General features: G+C 48.9%; 1 protein-coding gene across 3 annotated transcripts in view; it reads right to left on the reverse strand.

Moving 5' to 3' along the window:
* Positions 1-10,047: 10,047 nt before the first annotated feature.
* Positions 10,048-18,194, reverse strand: part of RECQL4 (RecQ like helicase 4) — a 39,615-nt gene continuing 31,468 nt past the window's right edge. For all 3 annotated transcript variants that reach the window (XM_066624122.1, XM_066624121.1, XM_066624123.1), the window contains exons 21-25: positions 17,950-18,122; positions 17,071-17,257; positions 16,084-16,252; positions 13,576-13,684; positions 10,048-10,770 (exon numbers count right to left, since the gene is read on the reverse strand). In XM_066624122.1, coding sequence (XP_066480219.1) covers positions 10,649-10,770; positions 13,576-13,684; positions 16,084-16,252; positions 17,071-17,257; positions 17,950-18,122 — 760 coding nt within the window. In that variant the 3' untranslated portion in view covers positions 10,048-10,648. The remainder of the gene's footprint in view (positions 10,771-13,575; positions 13,685-16,083; positions 16,253-17,070; positions 17,258-17,949; positions 18,123-18,194) is intronic.

The raw sequence follows: 18,194 nt of genomic DNA on the forward strand, positions 1-18,194 counted from the left end.
CGAGCTGGTGCCAGTGCTTTGATCTTGGATGTCTCCAAGAAACTCTATGTTGGGGCTTTGTGTTGAAGAACGTGTTGCTGACACAGAGACCGTGATGACAGCAAAACTCTAGCAGGCGTTGGCCATTTTCGTTCATCCTCCCAGTGCCAAACTGACCTAAGCAAGTGGGCCATGAACTGTTATCAGCACCAACTCTAGCATTGAAATCGCCGAGGATGAACAATGGCTCTTTTACAGGGATTTTCTTGACAGTGGTGGCCAGGTCATCATAGAATTTGTCTTTGGCTTCTGCTGGAGACGACAGAGTCGGTGCATAAGCACTGATGAGAGTGACAGGTCCTGCTGATGACTGGAGCTGCAGGGACAAAATTCTCACTTCCCACAGTAGGTGGGATGATGGATTTCAGCAGGGTATTTCTGACCGCAAAGCCAACGCCATGTTCCCTGGTTTCGTTTGGTGGTTCTCCCTGCCAGAAAAATGAGAAATTTCTCTCCTTGACAGATCCGGAATCTGGCAGCCTAGTCTCTTGAAGGGCGACGATGTCCATCTGCAGTCTGCTCAGCTCCATGTCGATGACAGCTGTTTTGCGTGCGTCGTCTATTTCTTGCAGGTCATCAGAGAAGCCAGGTGTCATTGTCCTAACGTTCCAGGTGCCCAGCTTTAGGGCAGTAGTTTTCTGTTTTCTGTTGCCTGGTGCAGAGTTGTCGATCCGCTTGTCGGTTTTCACCCTAAACCCCACGCACCCCATGAGGTTAACGGACCGTGGCGAGGCAACACCTTACTGGCTGGGGTAGTTCTGTATGAGTTACTATAATGGAAGCACAACACTGTACTCAGTACAAAGCCTACAACTCCCATAAGCACCTTCATCTCCCTTCCTGCTTCAAAAAGGTTAAATGGCTCCGTTTAAATCTTTTTTTTTTTTGCTGCTGCCTCAGAACAATTCCTGGTAAGTCATTTCAAAAGAATTTCACAGTTTTACCCCTGACGTCTCTGCACATCATACAAAATTCTAGAATTTTTGGCTCAACCCTGCCCTCAATTTTCTGTGCGATGGGACTTATAGGCGGGTATCTGCAGGGCATCTGAGTAAATATGCATATGTGCTGTAAATGATTTTGCAGAAAGTCTTCATCAGAGGCTGGAACCCTGCCAGAGTGGGGTTAGACCCCTGGATAGCATGTGAATAAGAGAGAAGAGCAAATCCCTTGCATTTATCTCCACCACATAAGCAGCTGAAGTTGGAAGCAAGGAGGCGTCCTCCTGCTTTGTGCTTCTCTCTGCCTGTTTTCCTGAAGAAACTGGGTTTGGATTAGATGGGAAAGATGGGAAGCCCAGACAGAGAAGGCTTCTATTATTTGTCCTGGAAGAGAAGCTCCCATTGACATCTCTTTGCTTATGAGAGCAAAATCCAATCACCTTCTTTCCCATTCAATTACTGGGATGATCCATGTTCTCCAGTACTTAATATATGGGATCCTAACCGTAGTGATCCGGTTCTCTGTTTCGCATACGCTACTAGAAATGGAGCGGAGTAACATATAGGCTAATGGGTTCTGAGCTGTCCGAGACAGGAGAGAGATCTTGGGGTCCTTGTGAGAGTGTCATCCCAATGTGCAGCGGCAGTGAAGAGGGCTAATTCCCTGCTTGGGATCATAAGGAAAAGCATTGAGAATAAGACGGCTAATACTGTAATGCCATTGTATAAATCAATGGTAAGGCCACACCTGGAGTACTGCATCCAGTTCTGGTCACCAGTCTCAAAAAGGACATAGTAGAGATGGAAAAGGTGCAAAAGAGAGCGACTAAGATGATTACTGGGCTGGGGCACCTTCCCTATGAGGAAAGGCGTTTGGGCCTCTTCAGTCTAGAAAAGAGGCGCCTGAGGGGGCACGTGATTAAGACATAAAAAATCATGCAGGGGAAGGATAGAGTGGATAGAGAGATGCTCTTCTCCCTCTTACACAACACCAGAACCAGGGGACATCCACGAAAGTTGAGTGTTGGGAGAGTTCGGCAAACAGAAGAAAATATTTCTTTACTCAGCGTGTGGTTGGTCTGTGGAACTCCTTGCCACAGGAAGTAGTGATGGCATCTTGCCTGGATGCCTTACAGAGGGGATTGGACAAATTTCTGGAAGAAAAGTTCATTATGGGTTACAAGTCATAGTAGGCATGTGTAAGCTCTTGGTTTTAGAGGCAGGCTGCCTCTTAATGACAGATGCAGGGGAGGGCGCCAGGATTCAGGTCTCTTGTTATCTGGTGTGCTCCCTGGGCATTTGGTGGGCCCCTGTGAGATACAGGCAGCTGGACTAGATGGGCTTTGACCTGATCCAGTGGGCTCTTCTGATGCTATGTTAGAGTTAACGTAGCTGCATTTTCTGCTTGACGACTGTCATGCTCCAGATTCGTCCTTGTGCCAGGCCCCTGCCACATGCCTGTCCTTGCAGCGAGGATCCCTGCTGCCTCTGCAGCAGCCCGCCTGAAGCCGCCTGCCAGACTTCTGCCTGTGAGAAGTGTGCCCGAGGCGGGAAGGCTCCGCTGCACTTACTCAGGAGGAGCAGCGCCTCAGAGCCGTCCAGGAGCACTGGTGCTGCCTGCCTGGGTGCCTGGAGCAGTGGTGTAGCCAGTAATAATAGTTGGCAACCTTCAGTCTCGAAAGACTCTGGTATCGCGCTCTGAAAGGTGGTTCTGGCACAGCGTCTAGCGTGGCTGAAAAGGCCGATTCGGGAGTGACAATCCCTTCCACACTGGGAGCAAGTGCAGTCTGTCCCTGGTCTGTCTCCCTGGCTATGGGCCTTCCTTCTTTGCCTCTTAGCCTCAGAGGGGATGCAAAGTACTGTGTCTGTAGGCGTGCAAGCACCCCCCCTTCGGAGTCATTCTGGGGGGAGCAAAACGGAAGCGCACACCTGGCTCTGAAGGGGAAGGGCCCTGCAAGACTCAGTGCTCTGCAAGACTCAGTGCTCTGCCCCCCCAGCTATGCCACAGGCACCAGGTCCCGTCTGTCTGGGCAGGCTGCGGAAGCGGGGGGGGGGGTGACTGAGCGGGCGGCTGACGGACGCCCCGGCCTCGCCTGGGGCCCGCGCTCCGCCCCTCTGGCTCTGCCACTGGCACTGCCTGCCTCGCACCTTCAGCCTCGCCCCCCCAGGCCACGCTGCTGCGGGGGGCACAGACCGGCCCGGCCTGGAGCGCGGGGCTCCTGCCTCCTCACCGGGGGGCGCCCCGCCTCAGACGCGCTCCCCTGCAGAGAGGCGGCGGAGGCCCAGAGGCCAGGGCAAGAGCGCCCTCCAGGCTCGTGGCTCCCAGGTATGCGGCACGTCGGCGGCGGCCGGGCCGGACTTCCGGTGGCTGCCGGAAAAGCCCGCAGCCCGTCTGGCGGGGGGCGCTCTGTCCCGCGCTCTCTATGGCGAGCCTGTCACGTGACAGAGACCGCGGCGCGAGGGCTGGCGCTTCAGGGCCCGTCACGTGCCACCGACCGTTAGGGCGGGAGGCGGCGATTGAGCAGCGGGCGCGGGGCCGTCACGGGCCTCGCTTGAGGAAAAGGTTCGGGGTGGCCGCCTGGCTGCTCCAGGACCAGGAACGAGAACCAGAAGGGCCCCTACGGCTGGAGCAGGCCGAGGCCCCCAGACGCCCGGGGAACGCGCAGGAGCGGTGGCGTAGCGGGAGGGGTGCAGCAGCCAGTGCCTCAGGGGGCGGGCGAGCGCCCTCCCTTTGGAGCCACTCCGGCAGGGGAGCAAGAGGAGCCGTAGGGCGCAGGCCCCACTGGCTGCTGCGGGGGCTCTGCGCAGTGCTGAGTGGCTCTGCCGCCACTGGCCCCTTTGCTCAGCCAAGCCCTTCCCCCTGCCCAAGGTGGCTGGGCGGTTCTGGGCCCCAGCAGGCACTCCCCCCCCCCCCGCCTGTCTCCTCTGCCCTCTGGCACACCTGAGGCTGCCTCTGCCACGGCACAGTGGTTGAAAGCCGCTGCCTCCAAGTGTGGTCCCGGGGGAGCCGTGCTGCTCACTCCTGTGGCCGGCGTGGTCTCCAGCAACTACCCCACAGAGCCGGGCGCAAGGCTGCAGCCCTGACCTGGAGGTGCTGCCGCAGCTCCCAAGCCCTCCCAGCCGCCCAGTGTGCGCTGGGGCATCTCTGCTCCCTGTACGCTATCTGCTGGGTTCTCGTGACCGTGCGCGTCCTGACACAGACGGGCCATGGAGGGCGTCCCTGGGCCGTGCAGCATGCACGAGCAGGTAGGACAGCGCTACAAACAGCAGCAGGGCCAGGCAGGGTCAGCTCGTCAGTATATCAGCGTGTTGTCAGTTCTCAGATATACGCACGAGCAGGTAGGACCGCCACGAACAGCAGCAGTGCCAGGGCCACAAAGCTCAGACACGTCCAGCCATCGAGGGGTGCAGGCCTCATGCTGATGCCAACGCCGCCTGCACCTGCCACCGTCGCAAGGCAACGGTCAGGCTAGAACCCCTGGCCTGTCTCCTCCGCAACGGGCTTCTTGACAGGGCAGGGCAGGCAGGGTCCACTTTTCGGCATGTCTGTCTCCATTTTGCTCAGGGGTATAATAATAATAATACAGGCATTTATATACTGCCTTTCTTGGTCATCAGATTTCTCCTCAGACTTTAATCCAAGGCGGTTTACACAGGCAGGCTCTTCTAAACCCTCCTAGGGATTTTTACAATTCTGTAGTTCTAATCTTTCATAGAACTCCTCATTCCAGCTGGATTCCTTCCCGGTCTGGCCTCTCTCTGGCCACTTCACCCCCCACTCTTCACTTGACACCATATCAGCATGTTGTCAGTTCTCAGATACTTCCAGTTGTTTCAAGCTGGCAGCTTCAGATCCTCAGGCATACAAGGCAGCAGCTCCACCAACTGAGCCAGACATCCTGTCCCTACAACCTTCCAGATCCCCTGCAAGAGAAAAACATTCAAAATTGCTAGGAGGACCTTTGCCGGGGAACTAATTACTCTCCCTTCTCCACCTTTGGCCAGGTAATATCCCTCACAGAGGCTGCCAGGGGCTGGGAAAAGGAAGAGACTGAAGCTTAAAGCCAGGACCCCAAAGATAGTGTTCCCAAAAGTGCTGCCTATTCCACGCGCAGGGTCAGCTAGGCAGGCGGAGATCAGGGGTCTCAACGCATGGATGAGATGGTGGTGTAGGGAGGAGGGGTTTAGATTTGTTAGGCACTGGGGAACGTTTTGGGACAAGTGGGGCTTGTACTAGAGGGACAGGCTTCACTTGAACCAGAGTGGAACCAGACTGCTGGCACGTAACATTAAAAAGGTGGCAGAGTAGCTTTTAAACTGACCCCCCTGGGGGAAAGCCGACAGGAGCCGAGGGGCATCTGGTTCGGGACTCCTCATCCCCATGGGATGAGGATGGGGAGGTTAGAGAACAACAAGGTAGGGACAGAGTAGCAGTAGGAATTGGGAACGGAAACATGATGGGATGTGATAGCCTATCCAGCAAAATGAGAGACAGCAAGGATAAAGGAGAGAATAAGCTGCTCATCTTGGGGGACTTCGTTTACAAGTGCTTTTATGCTAATACCTGAAGTTTCTGAGCAAAGATGGGAGAACTGGAATGTTTGGTGAATAGGGAAAACATTGATATAGTGGGCATAACAGAAACATGGTGGAATGCAAAGAATCAGTGGGATACTGAAATCCCAGACTATAAACTCTACAGGAGGGACAGAGAAGGGTGTGTTGGTGGTGGGGTGGCCATTTATGTTAAAGAAGCGGTGGAATCCAGCAAAGTAGAGACTGAAGGTGGGTCTGACTCCACCATAGAATTGATGTGGGTTAAATTACTAGGTTCGAGGAGGATAAGAACAGCCCTGCTGGATCAGGCCATAGGCCCATCTAGTCCACCTTCCTATATCTCACAGCGGCCCACCAAATGCCCCAGGGAGCACACCAGATAACAAGAGATCTGCATCCTGGTGCCCTCCCTTGCATCCAAGAAACCCTTGGGCAATGTCACCCCCAGGAGAGGGGGACCCAGAACTAACGTTTGAAGTTTGTTTGTCCCTTTAGGGGCATCTGGACATTGCTCAGTATCTCACTGTGTACCTATCATACCTCAGCTACTCAGCTGTGGGTACCTATTTAGTTTATGTAATCAAAAATTGTTTTCTATATAACAACAGTGATCAAGTAAGGAAGACCTAAGGAAAAAGATACAGTGGTGGTCTTCTATAAGGTCACTGAGGACCACACCAATTGGAGAATGGATGATCTGGGTCAAGAGTATGCTGAGTATGCTAATTGCTTGTTGCTGCTTTTATATGTGTGTACCTTTAGCCCAAAAGTGCATGTTGCACCTCACCTCTCCCAGAGAATGATGACTCTCACAAAAAAATTACCAACTTGCAGACCTGAACCATGGGTTAGCCAAATAGTATGAGAAAACTCAACGGAGATACATTGAGTACTCTCAAAGGAGGGAATTGATGCCGTGAGCCAAGAGCCCTCACTAAACTCTGGCCAAAGTAATGCCATTTTAATATCCGTTCTGACTCTGGTCCTAAAATAATTGTTAGCAAGAAGCTGTGAGCCACCCCTGACCCAGTGCCTGGCTCTCTAGTGCCCTAGTCCTTGAAGACCAGATAGATCTGGTCTGCGTTATCTTGCCAAAGCAACAACTAAAAGGAGGGTAAAGGGGGTGTTTGAGTGTGGCAGGGATGGCATTTTACTGGACCCTTTGTCTATGCTTGTCTATGTTTGGAATGAGTATAAAAAGCTAGCTGTGTCTAGCTACACTTGCGCATGATCTGAGGCAACTGGCCTCCTTCTGGTACCTTGCCTTGCTTTGGTACCAGCAATAAACATGCTGTTTTCTGCTATACCTTCCCTCAGAGCGTTAAATTGGGATCTAGCACTCTGGGTAACGAACCTCACGCTGCCTTTGTGGGTTCAAAGGTAATAGATTTCGGTGCTCCAATGCGGGGCTCGAGGCTTTTTGCACACCCCCCCCCCCAAATTAGCCTTTCCTGGACAGATGCCAGAGGGCCTGAATGGATGATGGTTTCCAGCTGGCACCAGTGAGTTCACGGGGGGAAACCCAACTCCAGATGGGACAGCTGCCACCCAGCAGTCACGAAGGTGCAAGGCAATCCTTGGAAGGTGGCAGACCAGCTTCAGGTGGAGAGGGAGTGAGTGCCTCTAGGGCTGCTCCACCTTGGTATAAGGTAAGAAGCTGGCTGGGAGGGGTTGGAGCTGCTACAGGGATGCTTGGCAGCCCAGGGCATCAGTTGCTGAATAAGTCCCACAGGCAGAGATAAGTCATAAGTCCAAAAGGGCTGTTTAAAGTGGACTCACAGGTTGAATATGGGTCAGAGTCAGAGTTGCAACGGAGTCAGACTACCCAGTGGAACCCCTCAGAGTGTGTCCTTACGTTCTAGATTTTCAGAGTAATAAGGTGGCTTTGTTTTCATAAACATCAGGCCAAGAAAACCGGTTTTTGTATGGATTCTGAGTGTGATGATAGGTTCAAGTGGTATGTGAAGTGGATGTGAGTACGGAGTGCAGCGTGAGTCTACCGTGGAAGACCTGAGGTAGATTAAGCGTTTTAGCAGCTGACTTCATGTGAGTACATGAGTGTGTGGGGAAAGACTTGTGAAAGTGTCACAAGATCTCTCTTTCTCTCTCTCTCTGCTGTATCTTCTGTATTAGCAAGTACTCAGTTGCCTGTCTATCTATCCAAATTAGTAGGTCCAAGAAAAGCCTACAGAAAGAGCTATAAATAAAAATGCCTCATCTTACCTGTGAGGATGGAGGGATCAACTGACAATTTGGAACAGAACTCCAGGGCATGCAGGAAGAACAAGGCTCGCCAAATAGAAATAACTAAGAGAGACTAGACCAGCAGTCCAAAACTAAGACATATTGGTGGGACCTTTTATGGTGGGTCACCTGTGTGTCTAAAGCGGTGTGTCTAAACTGATGACCCAGTGTGCTTTAGGAATCTCAGTGACTAAAATGTATTCAATGATGGGTTAAATTGTTTAAATGTATCTTGTGCTGAATGCAGTATAGCCTGGTTTGCTCTGGTTGTGCTAAAATCTGTTATGAGAATCTTCTCAGAAGCTGCAGTTAAGAAAGGGAAAATAAGTCACTCTGGTGTTTACTTGGAAGCTGGATGAGGCTCCACGCCTGCTGAACTAGCATGTATTGTGAAAGTTGATACAGCTTCTGGAAAGTTAAACCAAACCTCAACATCAGGCTCATGTATCTATTTTGGAAAAAGGCACCCTAAGGAAACAAAACATAGTGAAAGCCTCTCGTTTGTGTCCGACTAATGATTTGTTCTTTTTTCCTATGGCTGTTTTAAGAAGGGATGAGCTGTACAAGTATTGGCAAAACCAACTTGTGTCCTTGGAAGAAAAGCTCAGGTTCTTTCTCTCTTCCAAGGAACCAAAACAGCTGTAAAAGAAGCAGAAGCAAAAATCAGGTTTGGCTGACTGTGGTGTGTAAAGTTCATGATTTGTTCCAGTTTTCTGCTGCCTTTATTGTAAGAAGTTGCAATCAGTCAAAGTCAGCTCTGGGCAATCTGTTTACCTTCTCTGTGAATAATGTTTTGGAACACCTAATCTTTTGTGCTCAATAGGAATGTAAGTAAAGCCAGCACAGTCTTTCTGCTACTGTATTAAATGTTATTGCCTCTTCTCTAATTGTTTCAGCAAGCCAACTGACAAACAAGCCATGTACAGAGTTCTGAAAAAACACCGGCCCTTTAAAGTTGGACAGTCCAGAAAAAGAAAAGAAAAAAGAAAGAAATTGGAATCAAGAGCCACATGGCCTGACCAAAGGAGGGTTGAACTGAGAGGAACTGACTGATTCAGAGTACCAGACGTGGCCAAGCCAGTGGCATATCTCTCTCAAAACAATTGATTGTATTTTCTAAAATTTAAAGAGGACTTATACAAAGGACTCTTTGCAATGAGACAAAGATTGGCTTGTTACCTTCTCAGGAAGGACGATACATGTACAGAGTGCCTTCATAACTTTAGCAGAAGTCACACATAAGAAGCAATCAACTTTATTTCCATCATGACACCTTTAGGTAGATTTAGGGCTTTTAGAGTAGTTAAGGAGAATGGGAATAGCAAGGTCTTGAGGCATAGTGGGAGGGGCCAAATCCAGAAGACTGTCATCTCGAGGAAGTTAGATAAGATTAGGGCAGTCCCATACCCCCCCCCCCCAAAATGTGTAATGGAATTTTCCTCCAGAAACCTATCCAATCCCCTTTTAAAGGCATCCAGGCCAGATGCCATCACATCCTGTGGCAAGGAGTTCCACAGACCAACCACATGCTGAGTAAAGAAATATTTTCTTTTGTCTGTTCTAACTCTCCCAACACTCAATTTTAGTGGATGCCCCCTGGTTCTGGTGTTATGTGAGAGTGTAAAGAGCATCTCTCTATCCACTCTGTCCATCCCCTGCATAATTTTGTGTCTCAATCGTGTGTCCCCTGAGGCGCCTCTTTTCTAGGCCGAAGAGGCCCAAATGCCATAGCCTTTTCCTCATAAGGAAGGTGCCCCAGCCCCATAATCATCTTAGTCGCTCTCTTGCACCTTTTCCAGTTCCACAATGTCTTTTTTGAGATGCGGCGATCAGAACTGAACACAATACTCCAGGTGTGGCCTTACCATCAGTTTGGACAACGGCATTATAATATTAGCTGTTTTGTTCTCAGTGCCTTTTCTAATGATCCCAAGCATAGAATTGGCCTTCTTTACTGCCGCCATCTACCAATCTACCCAGTGGTATTCATTCCTTATATCTCTAAAAAAAAAAAACACCTTAGCGGGAATATGAAACAACTCTGAATACATCCTTAGATCTGTTCTGCTATAAAAGGGTTTGCCCTGCGTGGGAGCTCTAAGCCCATCCTCAGCAAATATTGTCACTACCTGTAGTCAGATGCATGCAAACTCCAGAGCTGGGGAATTCCTCAGATGGTAACAACCCCACCAGTTAACCTGGGTCTATGGCACTGCCAGATACCCCACAGAGGACGAAATGCCAACAGATACGCACTTTTCCAAGATAAAATGTTTATTTAGAAAAACTCACAGCAGGTTTGCATGTCCATTCTCTGAAATAATTTTTGGAGGTGTTCATTTCAATTCCCCACCATCTAAGCCCTTGTCCCTATCCCCTACCAGCATCTGGAGGGAGGAAGGGAAGGTGTTCGGTAACAAAATGTGCAGAACTCCTAATCAAAGTCAGTAGAAATAGAAAACCCTAAGAGAAAAAAAAAGGATTTCTTGGCACCCTTCCTCAGGTCAAGAGCTATTTCATAGGACTCTTCAGTAAAAACAAGGATTTGCCCATCATGAGTGGGCAAATCAAAACAAGCCATTCTCCTCCAACTGTGGCTTATTCCAGAGAAGAGGAAGATGCTATTCAGTAATCCAAAGACTCTTTGTGTATCCTTCAGTTAAGTTTGAGAAATCTCAAGGGGGCAGCAACTGGTGTTCTGGCCAGTGAAATCTCCTTTCCCGAACTGAGGCATGGGTTTGGGCCACTCCATCCAGCAACAACAGCAACAGAGAACAAGCTTTGGGGACGCCTTAAACCTCTGCTCTGGAAGTGTCGTCTTTTGAGACCGTCTGTTCAGCTGCAACCAGATTTCTTCAGGGTTCAACTCATTTCCAGCAGATGATCTCCTCTGTGGCCAAGCGCATAATCCTGTTGAAGTCAAAGTGGATGTACTTTCTCCAAAAGCGCCGGTCTCTGCCATAAACCTGAGCAGAGTAGCGTGGGCTCCCTATCGAGACAAAAAAGCCTTAGTCAAGTCAAGTATCACCAGTTCCCAGCACAAAGGACAAAGCCCTTCAAGATGCCTGAAACTTTGGCTTAGCCTATTTTTGCCCAGCCCATGGGTGTACACATTTGATCCCTGTTGCGTATATGCAATGCTGGGCAAAAATGGTTTCAAGGTCCATATTTTTCTGCTCTAATCAGGATCACATCCTTTGTGACAGTGGGCATGGACAACATGCCATTTCTCACCAGGAATGGCTGCAAACATTACCAGTTGGTTGAGATGACTAGGAACCTCCCCCCCCCAAATGACATTCCATCTGTACTCATCTGCTTTCTCTTCTCATGTCCAGCGGCAGGGCATCAGAGGCCTGCCTGAAGTAGGCTGGATAGTAGAAAGGCTCAATAATGGGGTCTCACTTCATTGTGCACCCAGCCAGCCTGTCTCCCTGCCTCTAAGCTCACCCCTTTCCATAGGATTCCAGACCCGACTGCCAAACCCTTCGGACGTCACAAGCTACCTATCAGTGATTAAGGGCACAATCCTAACCCGCTTTCCAGCACCGACATAAGGGCAATGCAGCTCCTAGGTAAGGAAACAAACATTCCCTTACTTTGAGGACGCCTCTGTGAGTGCCCCCCGCTGCAGGATGCAGCACACGTCCCATTGGCACAGCTATGCCAGTGCTGGAAAGTGGGTTAGGATTTGGGCCTAAGCTGCACAGAGCCATCACAGAATGAATATTCTATCTTTAGATGCCACCCTTCAATACATCAGTGCTCTCAAGAGGACTCAGAAGTCTAAGAATCAGAACAAAACAAATAAAACACATAGACTTGCCCTGGGGCAGTTTTAGGGGCCCAAAAAGTAGGGCAGAAATCCCCAAATAAACCTAAACACTGCAGATAAAACGATTTCGTTTATGACTGCTTCATTTATACAGCAGTGACTTGAACAACATGTTGCATATCCCCAACCCACAGAGGAAAGGCTACGGCGTTTGGGCCTCTTCAGCCTAGAAAAGAAACACCTGAGGGGGGACATGATTGAGACATAGAAAATTATGTGTGGGAAGGATAAAGTGGATAGAGAGATGCTCTTTACACTCTCACATATCACCAGAACCAGGGGACATCCGCTAAACTTGAGTGTTGGGAGAGTTAGAACAGACAAAAGAAAATATTTCTTTACTCAGTGAGTGGTCGGTCTGCAGAACTCTTTGCCACAGGATGTGGTGATGGCAACTGGCCTGGATGCCTTTAAAAGGGGATTGGACAAGTTTCTGGAGGAAAAATCCATTATGGGTTACAAGCCACGATGTGTATGTGCAACCTCCTGATTTTAGAAATGGTCTATGTCAGAATGCCAATGCAAGGGAGGGCACCAGGATGAAGTCTCTTGTTATCTGGTGTGCTCCCTGGGACATTTGGTGGGCCGCTGTGAGATACAGGAAGCTGGACTAGACGGGCCTATGGCCTGATCCAGTGGGGCTGTCGTATGTTCATATGCTCAAACAGCACAATCCCCTCTTCCTGCCCCAAGTATATTCTGCAGGGTTGTTTTTATTTTTGTTCTGTGGCTCCTGGGGGCCAACGAGTATACTGGTTTTTGCCAAAGTTCACATCAGGCTGCTTTTTTTAAGAAGGGGGGGGGAGGAAATCTTTCCTGGTACAAACTTCTCTACGTCTGTGAGCTTAGGAAGTTTTTGTAGTATGTTGATACCAGTACATTACAATTGGGAGCAAATTAAGCACGAGCTTGACTCTCACTGGGACTGATCACTGACAGGATTCACAAGCACCAAACTTTGGCTACACTGCACCATTTAGCTTACAGTTCTCTTTCACGTGCTGGCTGCACAACTGCCCCACACAAGCTCTGTAGCTATTAATCCCATTCTACAGAAGAGAATTGTCGCTGATAATACTGAGGTGTGTCCAGAGTTCGGGCTAATTTTCCTGAACCACAGCATCACCATGGAGAGAATCAGTCCAGCAATGACAGTCCTCTCTCCCAGTATGGCACATACATAAAACAGAGGCAGGCAGCCTCATACAGTTACATGACATTGTTCCTTACAGAAGGCATTTCTGAAATGAGATTGTTTTCAATTAAGCGCAAGGTATACTGGTACCTTGATAATACCAAACACTATGGGGCTGCGAGCCTTGTGAGTGGCAATTCTAGTCATAGGAAGTGCCTGTGAGGGATGAGTGGCCACATTTGAGGCTGCGTCTAACTAGTAGCATCAAATTGCTGTTTGAATGCTAGGATTTCCTCACAATGATGCCTCAGCTTGGAAGGAAGCAAGTCCACATTACCCCCAAGACCAACAAATGCTGTGTCATTTCTCAAAGTAAGAACTAATCTCTATGGTTTGTTAGACTAACAGTTAGAGGGTTTCACTTTCATTTTTGAACAGAGGGTTTGAGTTTTGTTGATAATCACAACTCCTGTCTTACAAGGGACTCGAGAGAAACTAGCCACCCAGCAGACCCTATCCCAGCCTCTTATCTGCATGACTGCAAAAGAGCACATCTTGTTTGCTCAGCAAACTTGGCAGGAATTCTATGGATCAAATCCAACCCAATTCACCAACAATCAACCACTATTAAATCGGCGAAGAGACCTGATTTTTTGGTCCTACATAGTTGAGGTCAAAGCAACACCCTCATCATCTGAGCAAGAATTCATTTTAGGGACATCAGTACAGGGCCACCCTAATGCTAGCCGATGATTGGTCTAGGCGACTTCGACAGCACCAAGGTGTGACTATACCAAGATACATCCGGTGATCTTCAGCCTTACCAATGCCATGGAATATTCTGGCCACAGCCCTGCCGGAAAACTTCTCATCTTGACGGATGAACAGAAAGTTGCGGATGTCAGCTCGGATTTGCTCTTCCCAATCCCGTAGCTGTGATTAGAAAACAAAGCCCACCAGGAGTGAATTAAGAACAGTTTTGGGCTCTAAGTTATACAGGCTGAATATGATGATTCAGCAAGGCAAGCAAATGCTGGCTGTGCCACCTGACTACAACTGAAACTCTCTTGATCAAAATGTGAGCAGGCTTTCCCTGGGCCCTGCTGCCACTAAGCTTGAGTACTGCAACACACAACTGCACAGCGGACCCTTGCTTACTCCTGCCACTATCCCCTTCCCGCCCTCTGTTGTCACTGTGTCAGCATCTTGACTGTAAACCCCTCAGGGCTGGGACCTGTCCTCTCACTCAATACAGAGTGTGTACACTGATGGAGCGGTAATGGACTGAACTCTTGAGTCATCCATGGGAACACAGATGGAGCTCTTTGCCACAGGATGTGGTGATGGCATCTGGCCTGGATGCCTTTAAAGGGGGATTGGACAAATTTCTGGAGGAAAAGTCCACCACACGTTACAAACTGTGGTGGGTATGGGCAACCTCCTGATTTTAGAAGTAGGCTACCTCAGAATGCCAGATGCGAGGGAGGGCACCAGGATGCAGGTCTCTTGTCTTGTGTGCTCCCTGAGGTATTTGGTGGGCCGCTGTGTGAGACAGGAAGCTGGACTAGATGGGCCTCTGGCCTGATCCAGCAGGGCTCTTATGTTCTTATATAAGTAAGAACAGCAACTAGTAAGGAGACTTTTCTTCCTCACCTTTAAGCCAGATCAATTCTGTACTTTGTTTTTTACTATCCGATCAACAAAAATGCCACCGAATGGACATATTAAGCACTTCTTATCTAGTCAGACCACCAGTCTAATTTTGCCTCGCTGGCAGCAGCTCTCTACCACCTTTGGTCTTCACTAGCCTAGTCACTGGAGATCTTTTTGCCTAGAAATATTAGGGATCAGACCTGGGACCTTCTGCATGTAAAAAATGCGCACTACCCCTTGAGATATGGTCCCTCCCCTAAAAAAATGAGAGCAGTTAGCAGGACTAGAACCCAAATTTCTCACTTCACAGAGCAATTCCCTAATCACACAGCCACAGGGAAGGACAATTTATACATACAGATGAGTACCAGTGCTCCCTTCGCTCCCATGGAGGCTATGTAGCAAAATCCAATTAAGTTCTAGGATACATGCACTGTTTTTCCTGTATTTTTTTCTGCTATTTCCTCTTATTTTTGTGCATTTCTAATCCCCAGAAGCTTCTGTGCCAGCTCAGCCTGCTAAAAGCTGCTGGGACATCCTCCTGTAGCATCTGTTTGAAATGCCATCCCCAAACAGCTACAAGGGGCCAATATGTATCTCTCTCTCTCTGTCTGGGCTTAGAGACAATAGCTCCCTGCTAGCTCTCCTGCTGTGGCTGCATGTGTTGCTTTCTGGGCACCAAGTCTACCAGTTTAGGTAAAAAGGAGGGGTGGCATGGCCAACTGCTTGGTGACGATGCCCACATCATCAAACTTAGGTCTTTTAAGTTTTTTTTAAAAAGTCTTTTAAGCTTTTTCTAAGTTTTAAGCACAAGGATGCTTGAGTGTGTTTTGCCAGCTCTGCTGTTGGAAGGCGTATTCGTTTGTGCTCCAGCAAGTGTAGAAGGCCAGGATCCCTGGGACAGTGTCAATAGCTCGGAATAGGGACAATATTTCTAGGTAGAAGCATTTTGGGAGTTATTTTTGTTTTACTTGTTCTTTTCACTCCAAGTCAGCCTGCAAAGTTCACGTGGGGTTTTCACACCCCCTGCTGGGCATTACTAGTTACGGCATTCAGTTTGGTCAACCTCTTGGTATCCACCCAGGCATGCTCGGGCATCTTTCATCAGCCTGCCGGTTGCGCTTTCCTATATCCCCCTCCTCATTTTTGTTTAATTCGTTTTTCTTTGGGCTGTTTAAATAAACTGGTTGGATTAAGGCTCTTTGCCTGTCAAGTTCATGTTCATGGGTCGTCACATCTGATTGCTCACAGGAGCTACTGTTATTGGGTTTTAAATAAGAAGCAGTGGCTTCTGTGCTCTCCTGGGAGAGTGGGCTTTTCATAGATGGCCCTCCTTTGCCTGGTTTCCTTAACCTGGGATGATGGCAGAGGATATTTACCAAAACCCTCCCATTCAGCCACTGACTCAGTAAATCAGTAGAACAGCAAACAGCAGCACTAAGTGCAAACCCATTAGGCACTACTCCCCTCAGCTTTCCCTAACAGCCTCAGAAAGAATGTCATGGAGCAGACTGACCGTGCCTACAAAGGCCTGGAAACCTTTCCAGTGCCTTCCTGGGGTTTGGCAAACTATCCTTTGAATAAGCCTCACTCCAGAGTGAAAAGGTTTCCCAGGAGAGAGACCTGTCTGATTCCCAGCTCTGGAAAGAGGAAAAGAGCAACACATGGTGTCTCCTTACTCTGACTTCCTGCAGATCCTCAGCACCCAGTTCTTCCTCCAGAAATGCAGGATCCGCCTCACCCGGCAGGGCCTCCTTCTCAAAATAGTCCATCAACAGGGCCTTCAGCCACGAGCTTCTCTCCTCATCCCCAAGGTCAGAGCATAACTCACAGCTCTGGAAGGCCACACTGCTCAGAGAAAAGACACACATGTGAGACAAACACAGCAGCCCATCTAAGGAAGGGGAGGGGCAGAAATATTTGCTTGATACATTTTTGTTCTGCATTCCCTCCCCACTTATGTGGGCACACAGGGTGGCTAACAAAAATACTTTATTCAAACAATTTTTAAAAATCAATACATAAAAAAGCCATCAGTGTGCATAAAACTATAAGGGGAGAGCAATAAAATGCAGCAAATTAAGAACAGTCATAAAATGGTCATCAGAAGAGGAATGGACATGCAAAAGCAGAGCAGCTACACACAATAGAAGTCAATAAACAACCAAAGAGAAACATTCTGCCAAGAGCAGCAGCAAGGCCAGGTCCCAACCCCAGACAGAATACTTCAAGGAGGGAGCCCTTCTTAAGTCGGAAAGGGGTTCCATAACTGTGGTGCCACTGCCAGGAAGGCCTTACTTCTCACTGCCGTTCCCTGATCTGTCAGGGGCAGCACACACAAACAGGCCACCTCAGAGGATCTCAGGGCAGTCTATTTGGAAGTAGCCAGTCACTCAGGTACTCTGGTCCTAAGCGGTAAAGAGCTTTAAGGGTCAAAACTTGCACTGGAGAATAGCAGAGCAAAATCCACCAAGTGTGACATGCAATGGAACATTCCCTGCCCTGATTCAAGTGAGGGCAGAGAAGCTCTTCTCCTTTAGCAAAAACTTGAGTGTTTCCTGCCCAGCACCTCTACGTGTAATAGAGAGATTCTGAAAGAGGAAACAGAGTAAGGCCTTTCTTGAATGCCCCGCTCCAGTTTTTCAGGGATGCCTCTTTGCACCTACCTCTGGAAGGCCTGGAAGCACACCCGGAGCTGGCGGAGGGCTGCTTTTTCACGGTCTATCACTCGGCGATGCAGGAAGTCACACACCGAGTCCAGCTCCTCATCAGTGAGATCACCATAGGAGCGCAAATGAAAGGAGAGTTCACTAAACTCCACTAAGATTCCACTCTTCCCAGACACATGGGAACCTGAGCCATGAAGGAAAATAAAAGAAAAATATAATGGGCCTTATTTATTTATTGGATTTGTATTCCACCTTTCTCCCCAAAGGACACCCAAGCCTTAGCTAAAGGCCAGCTAAGGCTTGGGTGCCCTTCGGGGAGAAAGGCGGAATACAAATCCAATAAATAAATAAATAAATAAGTGTTATTTTGGCTCACTGCTAGCCATGTTGGACACCATTTTGATATGGTGGAAAGGCAGGATACAAATGCCTATAATACATACATTCAATAAGTGTCTGCACAAGACATTGCAATAAAAATAAGGACATAATTCATTTGCTATTCTATGGTAATTGCCTACATTAATAGGTAAGTAAATTACATACCTAAATTAATATCTACTTTCTGACAACGCAAAGCTATGCATGCCTACTGCAACACTGGTGTACATTTATTGAAGGTACAATTTATTGTACCCCAGAAGGTTCCAACACTCAAAGGGCCACCAAAACTTCCAAAGTGCAACAGAAGCATCTTGCTCACATGCATGGGGTAAACATCAGCCTGGCCTCTCCAGCTATGATCAGATAAGGGATGAGCAGGCCAACGAGGACTGGTTTCTCTGCCCCGTTCCTGAGCCACATGTGACAAGCCACTTGAGGAAGGCCATTTCCAAACCAACCTGCTCATCCCAGCTAGGATCCCCTATGGATTACCATTCTGTAGCTTGGGGGTCCACTGCAGCTGACGGAGGGCTCGTTTCACAGGCAGGACCTCCCAGCCCATCGAGTCAGCCAGTTCAATCACATCAAACTCCACAGAGCTGGTATGAGTGTGATCCATCCCCTTCAGGCGCTGCTGGGCCAGGCAGACTGCAAGAGGAGGGCACCTGGGTAGGCAAGAGACAGAGGCAGCAACTGAAAAGCTGAATCTAATCGGGGACCCAGCAAAACTGATACAG

This window comes from Tiliqua scincoides, chromosome 4, assembly GCF_035046505.1.
Source record: "Tiliqua scincoides isolate rTilSci1 chromosome 4, rTilSci1.hap2, whole genome shotgun sequence".
Lineage (NCBI taxonomy): Eukaryota > Metazoa > Chordata > Lepidosauria > Squamata > Scincidae > Tiliqua > Tiliqua scincoides.